The sequence below is a fragment of the Python bivittatus genome, unplaced genomic scaffold, assembly GCF_059951505.1.
Source record: "Python bivittatus isolate LINGU-HERP-01145 unplaced genomic scaffold, Pbiv_v1 ctg000340_np1212, whole genome shotgun sequence".
NCBI classification, from domain to species: Eukaryota; Metazoa; Chordata; class Lepidosauria; order Squamata; family Pythonidae; genus Python; species Python bivittatus.
Genome location: NW_028277056.1, coordinates 3,186,687 through 3,203,442, shown reverse-complemented (window position 1 = coordinate 3,203,442; position 16,756 = coordinate 3,186,687). Strand labels below are relative to the sequence as shown.

At 46.4% G+C, this 16,756-nt stretch overlaps 2 protein-coding genes across 2 annotated transcripts; one reads left to right on the top strand and one right to left on the bottom strand.

The window, feature by feature from the left end:
- Positions 1 to 24: 24 nt before the first annotated feature.
- On the bottom strand, positions 25 to 2,936 carry COA4 (cytochrome c oxidase assembly factor 4 homolog). The gene is made up of 2 exons (XM_088140442.1): positions 2,773 to 2,936; positions 25 to 324 (listed from the first exon to the last, which is right to left on the bottom strand). The coding sequence occupies exon 2, from the start codon at positions 312 to 314 to the stop codon at positions 45 to 47; it is 270 nt and encodes an 89-aa protein (XP_087996568.1). The 5' UTR covers positions 315 to 324; positions 2,773 to 2,936; the 3' UTR covers positions 25 to 44.
- Positions 2,878 to 16,096, top strand: PAAF1 (proteasomal ATPase associated factor 1). Its single transcript, XM_088140440.1, has 12 exons — positions 2,878 to 3,001; positions 4,470 to 4,510; positions 6,382 to 6,485; positions 6,999 to 7,088; positions 7,789 to 7,887; positions 9,900 to 10,050; positions 11,757 to 11,951; positions 12,932 to 13,023; positions 13,620 to 13,735; positions 13,934 to 14,016; positions 14,421 to 14,503; positions 15,734 to 16,096. The coding sequence occupies exons 1-12, from the start codon at positions 2,949 to 2,951 to the stop codon at positions 15,809 to 15,811; spliced, it is 1,185 nt and encodes a 394-aa protein (XP_087996566.1). The 5' UTR covers positions 2,878 to 2,948; the 3' UTR covers positions 15,812 to 16,096.
- The last annotated feature ends 660 nt before the right edge of the window (positions 16,097 to 16,756 follow it).

Below are 16,756 nucleotides of genomic sequence, written 5' to 3'. Positions count from 1 at the left end.
CCTTCCAGTCCAGCAGGCAAGTTCCCTGCTTCTCTTCCCTTCGGTCAGCTGGTGGTCCGGTGCAGCTTCTGCCTCCTCTGCATCTCTTCCACTCTCTGCTTCTGATGTTCTGCCATGCAGGTCCTAAAGCTCTGCACCTGCTCCTGGCACTTCCGCCAGTCCTGGTGCTCTGCCATGCACTCCAGCACAGCGTAGTGGAAACTGGCGCAACCAGTGCGCTGGATCATCTGGTCTAAAGGGTCCTCCTCTTCCTCCTCCTCCTCCTCCTCCTCCTCCCTTGCTTTCGTCTTCTGGCTCCAGCTGTGCCCAGACATCTTGGCAGGTCTGGGGAAAGGAGGAGACACTGTTTAAAAAAATCCTTGCATCCACACTAGTGTGATGTTACTCAAGCCAAGTGGGAAAGCTAACCCCCTAACCCAGCGGTTCTTTAACCGAATGACCCAATTACCTCTTTTCCTGGTCTCGAATAATGTCATAACCCCCACAAAAACGGGGGGGGGGGTTTGTAGTTTTTCACAAGCATCTTGGCAATGGCAATCCCAAACTGATCCTCAACTCACCAACAATTACAACTCATTACAAATTGCTCCATTATCCCCAGGATACACCCTAATTACCCCTAGTTTAAGAACCACTGCCCTAACCCATGCAAGGGATAGGGACCGTACAATGCCTGCCTGCAATGAAAGACTGGCAGCAGCTGCCAACGGCCGATGGCTCCGAGCCTAACTGAATCAGACTAATTAGCAGGAGCACCAACCAATGATAATCATTTTCTGCTTGGTTTTAATTACTACATTTTCTATTTTTGTAATTACTATAAGCTCTCTTACCATTTATCAGAACACAAAGCTGGAGCAAGCATTTATTTATCACATATGTTTATAAAAAATTGTATAAATATTTGTGATTTATGAATACCACATTCACATGGTTCTAGGCAATTGGCATTATTCTTTTGGAACAAACTGCTGCTAGGATAGCTAGACCACCTTTCCTCCTCATATTTCTGAAGAACTGGGAAAGGACAGCTTTTCGGAAACACATTCAGGGACCAACTGAACCTCATGCTATCCCCAAGGGGTGGTGCCTTGGCTTAGCTGGACATCTATCATTTATAGTTTGGTTTGTGAATTTTTAATCCTGTTTGTCCCCTTCTGTTACAAGCTGCTCAAAGGATCCTCAGAAATCAGAAATTGATGCTGAAATCAATAATGTACGTACAGGTAGGTCACAATTAGTGCGTATAATAACGAATAATAATGAGTCACTGTGTGTGAGATGGGCGGCTATATAAACACGATGAATAAATAAAAATAATGCAATATCCAATTTAGTGCAAATTGTAGACATCAGTCTACAATTTGCACTAAATCAGATATTGCATTATTCAAACAGGTCACGTTCAAATAATTAAACCAGGTCATGTTTAATTAACAAAATTCAGTTAGTGCAAGGCTAGCGTGTGTACAATTGCAACTGGGATTTTAGACGCCGCAAACCTTCATGTGAGCAAAATGGAGAAAAAGGAAGATTCCGTCCAAGGAAAGCAGTACAAGTTTAACACTATGATTTTGTTATAGTCTTTTCATCCTTTACTGTAATATTTCATTAACATACATATGAAAATTTATGTTTATACATTTCCATTGCCTATTTCCATCGAGCTGGAACCAGTTACCCTATTTTCCATGGAAATATCACTTTGAAGAGTGCGAATTTGAATAATGTGACTGTTTCGTGGAATTCATGAACCGCACGAATCAAGACCTACCTGTGTTAAAATACACATAGGGTCAATCCCGCACTCCTCTAAAACAGTGTGTCTCAACCTCGGCCACTTGAAGATGGGTGGACTTCGACGCCCAGAATTCCCCAGCCAGCTGGCTGGGGAATTCTGGAAGTCGAAGTCCACCCATCTTCAAGTGGCCGAGGTTGAGACACACTGGCTGGTTGGGGAATTCTGGGAGTCGAAGTCCACCCATCTTCAAGTGGCCGAGGTTGAGACACACTGGCTGGTTGGGGAATTCTGGGAGTCGAAGTCCACCCATCTTCAGGGGCCGAGGCTGAGCAATGCCGCTCTAAAAGCAGCATCTGGGCTTCCACGTCGACCAACCGCCTCACCTTTCTTCCAGCACAGATGGACAGATCCGCCCTCCTCTGAGGAACCCCCCAGGAGGTTAAAAGGCCTTTTTCAAGAGGCCGCCCGGCTGTTTCTGCGCTGGGCCAGGCGCCTCCCGGTTCGGTCCCGCCTGGAAGAGTTTCTTTTTTATACTGGATATAATTGAGAGCCAGTTTGGGGTCCTGCGGAAGACGCTGGCCTAGAAACGGGTGACTGAGCTCCCCCTTTGAGGAGAGAGCCAGTTGGGTGGCTTAGGGCCGGCCGCTTTCTCTCAGGCCGGCCCACCTCGCAGGGTTGTTGTTGCGGGGAAAAGAGGAGGCAGTTTGCCACGTTATATCCGTAAATATCTAGACAGAAATAATAATAAATGACTTTGCTACCGGCGTTTAACCTCGCTAATCCTCTCCTGGCCAAATAAGCCCGTCCCCGCCTCCCCCGAGGTCCAAAAGCGGCCCGATTTCACCTCTTCGGCAAAAATATCAGCAGCGGCCGCGGAGGAAGCGCCCCCTCCCGGCACCGAGGTCTACGAGAGACCTGGACCCGGCCTACCCGCAGGGTTGGGGCAGGGGAGTGACAGGGAGACCAGGCCGCTCTCCCCACGCCAACCCCGCGAGGTAGGCCGGGCCGACCCGCCCCGGGGCCCCGCCTACCTCGCGAGCCCTCACGGAACGGCGCCGCGAGCGCCTCCAACCGCCGCCTCAGCCGCCGCCGCCTCAGACCGCCCGGCGCCTCGCTGCCCGCCAAGCTGCTGCCGTGGTGGGCGGCGGCCGGGCCTTCCGGGGGGAGGGCCCCGGGCGGCGGCTTCCGGGGCGGGGCCGAGGCGAAGATGGCGCAGGCGCCGGTGCTGCGGATCCAGAGCGACTGGGACCAGGTCTTGAGGTGGGAGAGGCCACGCCCCCCGGCCGGCCACGCCCGCGGCTCCGCCCCCGCCCCTCGGCGGCGTTCCGCGCGGGGAGGGGAGACCACCCGGAGATCCCCGGGCTGGAAGGCGGGGCGGCGTCCCGGGGGGCTGCCCAAGGGCGGCGGGGACAGCCTTCCCTCCTCGGAGCGCATGGCGTCTCCTCAGGGGTCTCGGGATCAACGTAGACTGCAAGATGCCCAGAGCAGCTCCTCTGGGCAGGGTAGTCCCAGCCCCCTGGGCGTGGGAGTCCAAGGCAGGGAAGACACCGAGTCAATCCAGCACTCCCAGGGACTACAGTTCCCATCCCACCCATGCCACAGTAGGCTCCACCTGTGGGCCTCCCTCCTTCTGCTCCTGCTCCCTACCAGTTGATTGGTAGCCTTTCTGTGACAGAGGAGGATCCACTGGGAATCTTCGGAAGGACCGAATAGATCTGGAGGGGATCTACTGGATTCTCCCCCCCAAAAAATAAACTTGGGCTGCTCAAATGGAGAGAGGGTTTGAGAAGCACCAGGAGTGGATTTGCCCGGGTAGGACTGAGGCCTGGTTCAATAATGCTATTTATGTATTACCCAGTTTTTCCAACTAGGCTCCGAGGCATCACAAATTCTGCATGGAAATGTCACCACCAGGAGTAGCTTTTCACCCTTTCCAGATGGCCCCCACTTTGCCAGGTTCCAGCTGAATTCATGAAAAAATGGGGATTTTTTTCAAATTGCTAAATTTAGCCGATAGCCCTAGGCTTTGCTAATGGTCTCCCATCCTCATAGTAACTACTCCGAGTTGCTCAGAGTCAGGCAGCATATAAATGTAATAAATTATTATGGTGGGTTGCACAGTCAGCCAGATGTTTAGACTGGATTTGGCATTTTTGTCCACCTATCAAGTCCTTCCCAAGGACCCGGGATAGGCAGATGTTGTTGTTTGATGGGGTTAAAGGCATCGTCGCAGGATGGAAGCTGCTCCAAGTCACGCTGCCTTTTGCGGTTGACTGATGGTGATTTTGTCAATGCCGAGGGTCTTCAAGGGGTGCTCCAGATGTTGTTATCATCCAGATCTGATCCTACTCAGCTTTTCAAAGTTAGATAACGAGTTGCTGCCAACTAGTAGGGCTGTCTTGCACTAACCCAGTGTTTCTCAATCTTGGCAACTTTAAGATGTGTGGACTGCAACTCCCAGAATTCCCCAGCCACTTGAGAAACATTGCATTAAACTCACACGACCAGGAAATGGTCGGCACTGGGCCTTTGGCCGTCTGGATGCGGCAGGATAGTCCTTCAGGTTATTGCTCTATCTATCTATCTATCTATCTATCTATCTATCTATCTATCTATCTATCTATCATATTTATATAGCAGCCCATCTCACACAAGGTGACTCTGGGCAGCGTACAACAATTTAAAAAATACATAAAAACTGAGCTGTTTTTTTTTTTCACTTTTCTAGGAGAAATGAGGAGGAGGCTTGGCTGAGCTGCAGGAGTCCAGGTAAGTGAGGAAAATCTGCCATTCCTGCTTTCGTAGAGCGATTCTGTCAAGGGGATCCAGATCCTCTTCCTCCGTCCCTACTCTGATGCTATGTGGCGTATGAAAGCAGCCGCCCCACTAGCCCTTCAGTCTTCAAATGGGCCTGTTCAGACTTGCTTCTCTACAACAAGAAAGGCCAGGGTAAAGTGTGGTGTGGTTCAAGTTCTCTGAACCAGGTTTTGGGGTTTCCAATGTGTTTGCAAGCCCGAAACCTAGCTTTGAGAACACACAACACAACTCTTAACACGCCAGCCCTGAACTACTCATACCATAAGCAGCGTTGGCTCAAAAGTATGGATGGTGCCACCGATGCAAAGATTTGCAGATGATTAACATTTTATGTCCTTACAAAAATGTACATTTTATGTATTAGGACACAACATTTAAAAATTAACATTTTTTCTTGTGTTCTCTTTTCTAAAGGAGGAATAGCTTTGGCTCCTTCTAAGCTTTGGCACCCTAGGCCAGTGCCCATTTGCCAGCCTAAAGCTGGTCCTGATCATAACCGTCAAGTTTCTGTGGAGTTGATCATAAGTCCTGCTGGTGGTTGTGTCCCATGTGGGTTTTTTTTTTTTTTTTGGAAGATACACAAAAGTGGTTCGCCATTGCCTTCTTCTGCAGTGTTTTTCCAACTTGCCAATCTAGTCTACGGCTCTGAGATTTCCTCTTGGCCTCCTTTCCAGGAACTAACTGGGTCTGACTGACTGGATCAGCCAAGATCCACTAATTGCTGCCATCTGCTGGGACAAAAACAAAAAATCTAAATTCTGTAATCTGTAAAGCTGAGTCGGGAGGTAACTCTCACTTTTTTAAAAGAAGAAAGATCCAGTTTTTAGATAACAATCCTATCCAGGAAAACTTTGTGAAAGTTTTTTTCTTGGGAAAGCACACTTTTGCCAGAGACTTTTCCAGCTGCTCCCGCCAAGATTAATTTATTACCCACCTTGTGACAGGAAAGTGACTTGGTTCCAGCTGGGCTGTTACCTCCCCACAACCCTCACTGTACCATCACCATTAATTTCTTTGTGACAAGGACCCCAGTGAAATGTTATAATTTGATCCAGTCTTATTCTATTATCTTTTTTAAAAAACGTATAAGGTTACTTAGATTTGTACCTGAAATGTACTATATAAATAATTGGAAATAAATTCAGGCTTCAAACCAGGGATCATTTGTTAATTGAATATATAAGAAGTGAATATATAAAATACATAAGAAGTAAAGAGGTCCATGAGCTAATATAGTCCATGAAAATTATATGGGGTGTGTGTCCAGGAATGGGAGCACAGCACCTCTTTAAAGTAGCTACATGCAAAAAAATGTGTCTGCTTTAATGAGTCACGTTACAGGTACAGCTGCTTTAAGTAATTGACTCCTTAAAGCACTCGTGTCTTATTCAGATTCACATGGAAGTTTTGGGGGAAAAAACCTAGCTGTTTTAAAGAGGTGTTCTGTTCACACTCTCATTATGTTCCAAGGCACCTTTTCTGAACAATTTTCCAAGCATTAACAACCCATCATTTTTTCAGCCTCCGTAGTATCCCTTTAAAATGAGAATAAATATGTATCTTCATTTACTGTACATTCTACTGTAAGGGTTACTGTGACCATTGGTGAGAAGCACTTTGAATATTCCATGGGCACAGATGGTCGCACAGATTGAAAATATCCAAAATATATTTTGAATACTGGCAAACAGAGATAAATTGATACACCCTCAGTGCATTAAATGGGGAATTGTCCTACCTGAAACATGAGAAATCAGAGACGGCTTCTTCATAGTAGCATTGTCTGGTGAACTGCATTTCAGTCTCTTATTGTTCCCCTTTAGGGAAATCAACTTTATATGGAACTCTGACCTCCCAAGGTTTGAGTCCAGATGGAATTCCTGAAATTGTAGCCTCTGAAGGATTCGAAGTCAGCAAAATAACTAAGGTATTGTCTAAAACCGAGCAGAGCCTGGTAACCTGTTTTCCAACAAATACATTTTATCGAAAGGCCGAAGCTTTCGTGAACTGCAGCTCACTTCGACTGATGTGTGGAGTGGCGAGACCGATGGAGGATTTAAATTGGAGGGAGGTGGGGGGGAGAAGGTTGGCTATCCAGGTGCAGGTTACATGTGAGACAGATTGCAGGTATATTATCAATTAATTATTGTAAGATGTTAAAAGCCTACTGGGTGTGTTGAGACCTTTTGAGATAGCCCCAAATAAAATAAAAGAAAATAAGAAAGGGGTGAGCTTCAATTGCACCATTGTGGCCACCACCTTGCCCTTTTTGACCACACTCTGCACCCCCCCCCAAGCTATTGTATCTGTCTGCTTAGCTTGCTTACTAATGGCCCAGATTGACCCTGAGTTGTTAGCCTTCATGATGAACGAATGTTGAGATAATCTGCTTTTGATCCATCTCATTCTTGTATTGGCTTTCCTTTTCCACCTGCTTTAGAAAAGTCTGCTTGTATCCTGCCCGCGTGAAAACACCTTTACCAAATTTCTGGCACCCTACACTACCTTCTCCAGGATCCATCAAAAAAGTGTACGTATTCTTTACAAATTGGGATGGAAGGAGCTGAAATTAAATTCTTATTTCAGTTACCCACATTATGCAACAGCATCTCCTCCATTTTAAGTTGTTTGGGGTGTCTGGTGTCTTATCTATGGCTCAGAACTCATCCTGCACTGTTCTTGGCCTTGATTTTAGTGTCATTTTTCATGCTGTGGTGAATTATATTCCACACCATCTATTTATTTATTTAACAAATTTATATGACTGCCCATCTTAACTGCCGAGAATAACTCTAGGCAGCTAACAAACCACATGGATAAAATAACACAATAAAAAGGCCATAAGGAAACTCAACATTTTAAAAAATGCATTGATTCTCTCCTGTATATTACTAACAATTTCTTTTAAAAAATGACGCAGAAAGTCCTAAAAGCAAACAGAAAATGCCAGTGTGGTAGGAAGTGCAAAATATTTCAGTGCACACCACCTTTATTAACACCTCCTTCCACTTCCAAATTATGGATTTGAAGATTGTTACTGAGAGTATGAACTGTGGAATTATTGATCATTCCAGGACCAAATCAGGTGCCTTGAGGTCATGTTCAGCGAGCAGAAAACTCACACAATTTAGACCAGCGTTTCTCAACCTTGGGAACTTTAAGACGTGTGGACTTCAACTCCCAGAATAATTTTGTAAATTATAAAATTTTCACTGCTCTCTTCGTTTTAGATCACCTGCCTTGACATTTCTAGCGGAGGCGGGCTCGGAGTCTCCACCAGTGCTGACGGCACCATGAAAATTTGGCAAGCTGCTAACGGGGAAATTAGAGTGAGTGTTGCCTTGGGGCCAAGTCCTACCTTTAACAAACCTTCTCATAGAGAAGCCAAATTTGGGGTCATTTTTTATTTCTCTCCCTGTAGCTGAAACTTCTTGAAGCTTTTTTTTCCTTCTCAGTAGCTCAGGAAGCCAACTGATCCTCCAGCACTTTTCCTAAAAGTTCAGGGAAGAAATTGCTATTCCAGAAGCCCCCTCTGGTTAACGGGGATATCTGCAGGGATGGGGATAAATAAAGTCAAGGTCGGAGCCGCAACCATGCGACTGGAGCCCCGCCTCTTCTTACCTGTGTCATGACGCATGTAAAAAGGGGCGGGGCTCCAACTGTATGGTTGTGGCTGGCATCTTGACTTTATTTTATCCCCATCCCTGCAGATACCCCCGAAGAAAGTAAATCTTGACTTTTTTGACCCCTCCCCATATCCTGCGGACACCCCTGGACCGTAGTTTAGTCCTCTGGAGCTGATAAACATGTGTCCCATCCAGAACTACATTTGGGCAGAAGATCAGCTAAAGTAGTGATTCTCAACCTTTTTGAAGCTGCCGCCCCCCTAAGGAGCGGAAAATTTTTCAATGCCCCCTCCTTTGTGAAAATCCTGTAATTTAGGGTATGGGGAGGGGGGGGAGTTACTGAATTATAAAAGGCAAAAATTTTAAGTAATTTTTTTCAGTAGACTTACACACCAAATTTGTTCGAGTTAACTCGATACTTCTGCCCTGGAAGGTAATTGCATTCCTTTTATTAAAATTAAAATGACTAATGCAAAAAAAATGCTTAAATGCTCCTTTATGTAAATACATTTATTTCAAAATGCTGTAAATACGTTTATTTATTTTTTTGATGCTTGTTTTTAATTTTTTTTTATTTTTTTATTTTTTTTGCAAATGCTTTTTTAATGTTTAAAAATTCTTTATTTTTAATTAGATAATTTTAAAAAAAGCAAAAAAATACGCTAAACTTTTTTTTGATGATAGTCCACAGTCCTGGGTAGAGGCGATTGATGTTACTTTGAAGCCAAAATTCTGTGAGACAATCACCATTCTGGAAGCTGGCTTTCAAAGTTTCATTAGTTTCTCAAAATTAATAATTCGCGACCACGATAAAGAACTAATAAGCGCACTTACCTAGCCGACTGGCCAAATAAACAATGAAAGTAAATCGAAACTGAGGGGAAAAAACAGAAATGAAGCGAACGAAAAGCAACTCAAGAAACACGGGTCAAATCAAACATTCATATTGAAAGGACGCTCAACGCACGCGCTGCGATTAACCGCGCGGGAAAACAGCTGACGCATGCGCCGTGCTGGTTGGGATCGGAGAAGAATCGTAGTGTCAAGTTCTTCAAGGTCAGCCTACCTAGAATACAAATTCGTCTCACCATTCTTAGAAGGGCGTGAGGGCAGCCATCGCGTAAGTTCGTTTTATTGCTGGTACAAATGGTGTAAACCGGATAATCGATTTAATAAATTTTTGGGGGAGTTTTAAAATTAAGTTCGAATGCCAAAACAAGTTCACCGCCCCTCAGCATCATCCCACCGCCCCCCGGGGGTGGTACCGCCCCCGTTGAGAACCAATGAGCTAAAGCAATTCTTCCTGGCATGCTGGTTTCCAATGGGCAGCAATTATATCTTTTTGTAGAAACTCCACAACGCGTGCATTTATCTTTAGTCTGACATGAGCGTCCGTCTCACATTTTGGTGAGAACTAAGTCTAGAGCACCCGGAAGATCGGAAATGTAGCTGCATCTCATTTGGACAGTGAGCTTTGATTTGATTTGCCTGGTCATGGCAGAAACCCCCATCGTGATTTCTTCTAAGAAATAAAAAGGTTATTGAATTAAATTAATTAAAATTAAAGATTAAGTCACTGATGCTTATCGTTATAGAAAACATCTCGTTTATGCTTTTGGCGAACCAATCAGCATTTGGCTGATCAGTAGATGTTTCCTAGCAAACAAGCCGTCTGTTGACAAAGAGAACTGGTGCCCAACTCCTTGTCTTTTCAGAGGAATTTGGAAGGCCACGTGTACGATGTGAATTGCTGTCGATTTTTCCCCTCGGGCATTGTGGTGCTGAGCGGCGGGATGGACGCCAGGCTGAAGATCTGGTCTGCAGAAGACGGCAGCTGCGTCGCAACCTTTCAAGGGCACAAAGCAGGTACAGAGAAGGGACAGCTGGAGTTAGACCAGTGGCAGGAGCTGTTGAGCTCAATGGTGCCAGCCGCGTGGACGGCTGAAGCCACAGGAGCTGCATCTCAGTCATGCGTGGGTCCATCTGTCAGCCTTGCAAGGTAGTCCAGATAGGAAGCACATCTGGAAGACTAGCTCTGACTTGATTGTGAGGCTCCATTAACAGAATCCTGCAAGTCTGAAAGTACTTCTCCCGCCTCCTCACCTTTACAGCCCAAGAAACTGGGGAGGGTCTCTTCTGAAACCTTTTCCCCATCCTCATTCCTTCTCCAGACTCGGCACCCTCTTATCTGACCATTACTTAGTCTGTGGCTCTTCCTCCTGTCCCCCAAGGTCATTCCCACATAACCATTACACAATCTGACAAAAATAATAGGGGGAAAAGCTGCCAGCTCCCTTCCAGTGCCATTTTGATACGTGCTGCTGGATTGCTCTGATGCCAAGTGAGGATTAACAACTCTGAAAGCGCTAGAGAAAAAGGTAGACCTGAACTTCAGGCGCCTGTCCGGGCCTTTGCTTCTGCGTGGATCTGGCAATCTGGCTGCCAAAAGGAGGAAGCATTACTGCAGAAGGTTCACAGATGGATAACCCTGCTGGTTGGGCCGTCTGTCAAAACCCGTCACCTCCCCCAGCCCTGCCCCAGCCCCAGCCCCAGGCCCACTCCAAGTTAGGGGCAGGGATTGACAGATGTGTTCCCTACCAGCAGGGGGCTTCATTGATCCCCGCATGATTACTTGCTGTCCAGTCAGCCACTGGGAGAGTGCCACCTGCTGGATTGGTGATCAAGGCAAACGAGAGCAAAATTCTGCCAGCGTACCCCCCCACCACCGGAGTTTAAATTGGCCCCGACCCTTCTGGCATTTCATAGGCTTTGAAGACGTGGCTATTTTGAATGTTGAGAATGTTTTATGGTTTTTAATATGGTCTTTAACGTGGTCTTTATATGTTTTTATGTGTTTTGATATCGTATTTTGTTTACTGTTTTGGGTTGGGTTTTAACTGTTGTGAGCCGTCCAGAGTCATATATGTGAGTTGGGCAGCTGTATAAATAGCAGAAACAAACAAAGACTTTATCACAGAGTGCAGGAGAGGACATTAAAATTGCTCTCTTCCTGTGCCCTAACACCATTCATTAGCAACCATTCGAAGTTACGACAGCACTAATAATAGTGACTTATGACCGGTGCCCAAAGTTATAACCGTTGCAGCGCCCCTGCAGTCATGTGATCGCGATCTGGGCGCTTGGCAACCAGCTTGCACTTATAAGGGTTGCAGCTTCCCTCAGTCATGTGATCACTATTTGCGACCTTCCCAGCTGGCTTGGAGCCAGGAAAAACAACGGGGAACCGTGTGATTCACTTAATGACTTTACAAAAAGGTTGTAAAATTGGGTGCGGTCCTGTGATGATTCACTTAATGACAGCATCACTTAGCAACCTAAATTACAGTCCCAGTTGTGGTCATTAAGTGAGGAATACCTGTAGCATGCTGGAGCTGGCTCATACTGGCTCATGAGAGGCGATTGTTACATTTTGGGGAATTTGGAGAACCGTTTGAAAGCAGAGCTGAGCCCTGGCACCTAGTGCACCATCAGCTGTTCGGTGGTGTGGCACGGTGGTGGCAATGGAGCTGGCAGAGCCAGTCGTTAAACATTTATCTTTTATGTTGCGCTAGGAATCCTGGACACGGCCATTGTGGAGCGGGGTAGGAACGTGGTCTCCAGCTCCCGGGATGGCACAGCGTGCCTTTGGGATTGCGGTCGATCAACTTGCCTGGGAACTGTGGCCGATTGTGGGTCTCCAGTCAATGGGATTGCCCTGAATGAAACAGACAACTCCTTAAACTTGGGCTCCCCTGAAAATGTTCCCAGTAAGTAATTATATTGCAACAGGTTCATCTTATAAAAGCAGGACAAAGCTCTTCACATCTCCTCCACAATCAGGCTAGAAACCCCACCAGGAAAGAAACTTGGTTCCACCTTGTGTGTAAATTCTTTGTGCATATAGAATAGGAAGAGGGAGTCCTGTACGAAAAAGCATTAACAGATTAATCTCCCAAGAGGACGAGCAGAGTGGACATAAAGATGATGGAACCTGCTTGGGACAGAGGGAAAAAAATAACGTCAGAGTGCGATAGAAGTGTGAGGAGTTACACCAGTGGGAAATACACTGAGGGGGCTTGGTCATATCAAGAGAAGGAAGGAGGATCATCTCTCAGAAGAGTTCTGTGAAGGAAGAGGGGACGGGTCGAGAAGAAGACTGAGGAAGTCGTGGTTGGATGGGGTTGAGGAGATCCTCAAAAGAGAGGTGTGAGAAATGTAAAGGACAAAAAGCAACATATGGAGCTGTGTGTGGATATTTTGGAAACAAAGATGCGTGGCTGAGCTTTAAGATGTGTGGACTTTAAGGTGTGTGAACTTTGACTCCCACACATCTTAAAGTTGCTGAGGTTGAAAAACACCGAGCTAGACTATCATGAAGGGTAGAGTGAGCAATGCTGGTATAAACTACTTTTAGCTGTTTTTTCCTTTCTTAAGACAGTCATTTCTTTGGCTAATTCTTTCTTATTCCTCCCCTGTGCTTTGCATCATGTTGCTTTCCCCAAAGAGGCATAGCACGATGGGAACACATGTGTGCTCAGGAAAAGGGATCCGGGATGCTGGAGGGAGGAGGGGCAAGATGGGAGTGGGCTCAGTTCCCCTTTACCTAGATGGCCTCTTTTTACACCAACATCAGCCTGAAAATGCAGGGGTTACTATCCCATCGCCCCCCTTTTTGCCTTACTTCTTCCCTTCAGCAACTCTGTGCTTGAACAGGGGCCAATTCTAAGAAGGTCTCCTTCCCATACAGGTGAACGGGAGGTTGGCACGGAAGGAAAGCTTTTGCTGTTGGCTCGGGAGGACAAAAAGCTGCAAGGCGTGGGGTTACAAAGCAGGCAGCCGGTAAGATTTCCTCTGCACCGGGGGTAACGGGGCCAATTTCCTTCCTTTGCCTCGGTGGCCTTTTGATTGCCAATGGATCTCGAAGGGGAGGTGACCGTTGGGCTTCCAAGCAGCTTGGGTGAGCATTCCATACGATCTGTCAGGTTAGGACACAGCACCCTTTGTGGGAAGAGCTGGTTTCCCTTTTGTTGTAAACCCTTTTGATTTACTTTCCATGCAAGATCCTTCCTTTTTTTTAAGGGAAATTCTAATTCCCTTTTCTCCCCTAGTAGTATTTTTTTTCCTTCTCTCATCCATGGCCTCGAGGTCAGTCCCTGGCTGATCTTGCTGGATCTCGCAATGCTAAGCCAGGCCAGGCCTGGTTGATAGCTGGATGGGAGACCACCCCGGCCTCGGGACTGGGAAGTCCAAAAAGAAATCCATGAAGGTGGTGACAAACAATTTCCCTACTGTTGGCAGGAGAGCTAGAGGGAGAGGTCCAAGAAGTCCTCAGGAGGTGAACTGGACGTGCCAGAAACATTACCTTTTATATCCATGGAAATTGGAGTACAGAAATGAGATTTCAAGCCACTTTTTTTCTCTGATTCCCTCCTTAGGTTTTTCTTTTTATAGGTTCTGATGCTTTCAACTGCTGCGCCTTCCTCTCGAACGTGTATCTCCTGGGCGGGACGCAAGATGGGAATATATACCAGCTGGATGTCAGAAATACCAAGTGAGTCAGATTACAGGCTGCTTTTAAATGGCCGGAGCAGCCCAGCTACCATGTCCCGTGTAGCTCCCGCACTGTGCGCGAGGAGACAGACGCTATGCTCAGGGAAGCAGCCGGTTCACAAAAAAGAGAATTCCAACCCGTGGGGCAAAGGTGAAGATTTCTTTGCCGTAAAGTCTGGATTCTTGCTGCCTTTTCCAGAGCTCCCGTTCGAGTGATCCACAGATCAGGTGCCCCCGTCCTTTCACTGATGCCTTACAAAGATGGATTTGTTGCCAGCCAAGGTAATGCCCCTCTTTTACTCTTGCTACCTGACCCCCTAGCCCATCACCATCCCGTTGTAGCTTTCGCTCTGCAAAGGAAGAAATGGTTTGTTCAGCAGGGTTGAAGAAAACGTTGCAGCGCCGCGCAGAAGACTTGTTGAGGGTCTTGCAGGGGTTGCTCGGTTGATTCCAAGCCGCATCGTCATCTCCTCACCAGGAGATCAAATCTTCTAAAATAATAATCTATAGCAGTGTTTCTCAACCTTGGGAACTTAAGATGCATGGACTTCAACTCCCAGAATTCCCCAGCCAGCCATGCTGGCTGGGGAATTCTGGGAGTTGAAGTCCACGCATCTTAAAGTTCCCAAGGTTGAGAAACACTGATCTAGTCTCTTCCTTTAACTCCTTAACTTCCCTGTTTGCAGGTGACGGGACTTGTTTTATTATGCAGCAAGATCTTGATCACGTTCTTGAGCTCACTGGCCCCGACTGTGACCCCGTGTACAAGGTATGTTTAAAAAACAACAACACACAGCATGACCTAGCTTGAGCAAAGAAGGGTCACATGGCAGGAAAAAGGGAATCCATGTTCTACCCAGAAACCGAAATAGGGAAAGAAGCCTTTGGATATAAAATCAATAATCAGCACAGAGCGATCCCGGTTTATGTCTTGTTCAACCACGAATCTCCCTGGTTTGGGCCTGTCACTCCTTCTCCCAGCTCATGATTTGGGCAAATCCAGTATCTTGCCTTGCGCTCCTTAGTGGAAGGAGATATCAGTGTCATAAATCCATATCGTGACGAAGCGGTTGTGATCATGCAGTAGACCTTTTATCCTCACCGTCGTTTTCTCATGTAACCCAGTTTTCCAGGTTTGTATCACATGCTGGATCATAAATGAAGCACGTCGGATGGGATTGCACAACACCCCAGAAGGGCTAATGTGGCATTCACATTTGCTATATATTATTTACCTCCCAGATATTTATGCTGAGCAAACCACTTCCCGCACGTATCCATGGATTCTGAACCTTGAAAGAAGTGACTGCCAACCCCAGTTCTGTGGCAGAAAAAACACCCATGAGTGTTCAGGGCTGCCAAAGCTGGACTTAGCCCTTGCCTTTTTTCTACCCTCCCTGGGAAAAGGAAGAAATCCTCATAGAATCATAGAATTCTGGAATTAGAAGGGTCACCTAGTCCAACCCTCTGCAAAGTACAGGGAAACCCGGGAAACCATCCGTGCCAGGGGGCTGCTTAGCCTCTTCTTCAAAACTCCAGAGACAGAGAACCCACAACCTAGGCTGTTCCACTGTTGTACGGATCTTCCACCACTAAGTTCTTCCTTATATTTAAATGAAATCTAGGCAGCTGCAACTTATATTCAATATTTCTGTCCCTAGTTGGCCAGAAAAACGGCCTTTGTGGGGCCATGAGAAGTAGTTCTTGACCATCTTCCCTGTGGCTTCCCTTTATGTACCTGAACACAACTATTAAGTCTTCTTTTATTGCAGCCTATCCTGAGAGAGACAGTCCTCAAGTCCCTGGGCAGTTTTGAGGACAAATAAAAAAATCTAGAGATATGTTGATTTCCCAGTGCTGGGAGCTGTGTTTTGATCTAATATGGCATAATGCAGACCTGGGCTACAGAGAGAGATTGGCTTCTTCCAGCCCTTTGGGACTGACTCTAAACTGGTCTTCACTTCAATAAGTCTTGAGATATTTCTTATGATTTCTCTAGGTGGCAACGTGGGGAAAAGAAGTATATATATGCTGCAGAGATGGGATAGTGAGGCGATACCAGCTTTCAGATCTCTGATCAGCCTGGAATGTTCGATACCGGACTGCGAATGCTGGATTTAGTTCAGGGATTACTTTAAAAGACCATTTCAGAAGGAGCCAACATGGTGCCAGGTTTCTAGACCTTTATACTGCCGCTTGAACGAAGATAATAGGTATGCCTTTAGGAAGACCCCGCCAAGGGCTGAACTGAGTCTTCCTGCTGAGACAGGCCCAGCACCCTTGAAAACGTTCCCTGTTTTCCTGCCCCGAGTAGCCAGGAAGGTTTGTTGCCATTAAAGACCACCTTGTATTTGGAAAAGCACTCTGGGCTTCACCTGTGTTTTGGTTATTCCTAAGCCAGGGAAAAGGAACTGACCGGTGGGAGGAGAACCAAGGCCAACTGACCTCATGACAGGAACCACAATTCACTTTTGACAGTGTCTCAACTGGAACCTTTAAACGGCAGAAAGAGAGGTGTCTGCAGGGTGTGGTCAAAAAAGTCAAGATGGTGTATAAAGAACAGTCAGAGCCTTGATCACACCATCCAGGCTGCCATCCTGACTTGTTGGACCACTCCCTCTGCCACAGAAACCTTTTGTCCTCATGCCCCGTGGGCAAAATTACCCAGCTGGGTACCCGGATAGCAAACAGTGCTAACTTTCCATCTGAAATAATACCACCCAGATCTCATGCAGTTTCCTTGCATGGATCCCCTTAGAAAAGGCAACACTTCTTTGATTTTAGAAGAAGAGATGCGGGAGGTCAGATCCAAAGCCAACCCTGATGCCAAGGGAAGTCCACAGGCAGGACATTCAGCAGTGACTTTTAGATCGGGATTGAAAGTCCTACAATTTGTGATTCGCAAGATAATTTATTCCTCTCCTGACCCGCTGGCGAAAGGAGAGTGTCCCTATTTATCTGTGCCATTTCCTCAGGGCAGCGGGAACAAGATGTATAACCCAACTTTTTAATTTTTTCAGGG

Coding starts and splice junctions, on each gene's coding strand:
- COA4 (XM_088140442.1), bottom strand. CDS start 314: ATGTCTGGGCACAGCTGGAGCCAGAAGACGAAAGCAAGGGAGGAGGAG.
- PAAF1 (XM_088140440.1), top strand. CDS start 2,949: ATGGCGCAGGCGCCGGTGCTGCGGATCCAGAGCGACTGGGACCAGGTC. Junction 7,089..7,788: donor CCAGGATCCATCAAAAAAGT/GTACGTATTCTT, acceptor TCTTCGTTTTAG/ATCACCTGCCTTGACATTTC. Junction 10,051..11,756: donor CTTTCAAGGGCACAAAGCAG/GTACAGAGAAGG, acceptor ATGTTGCGCTAG/GAATCCTGGACACGGCCATT.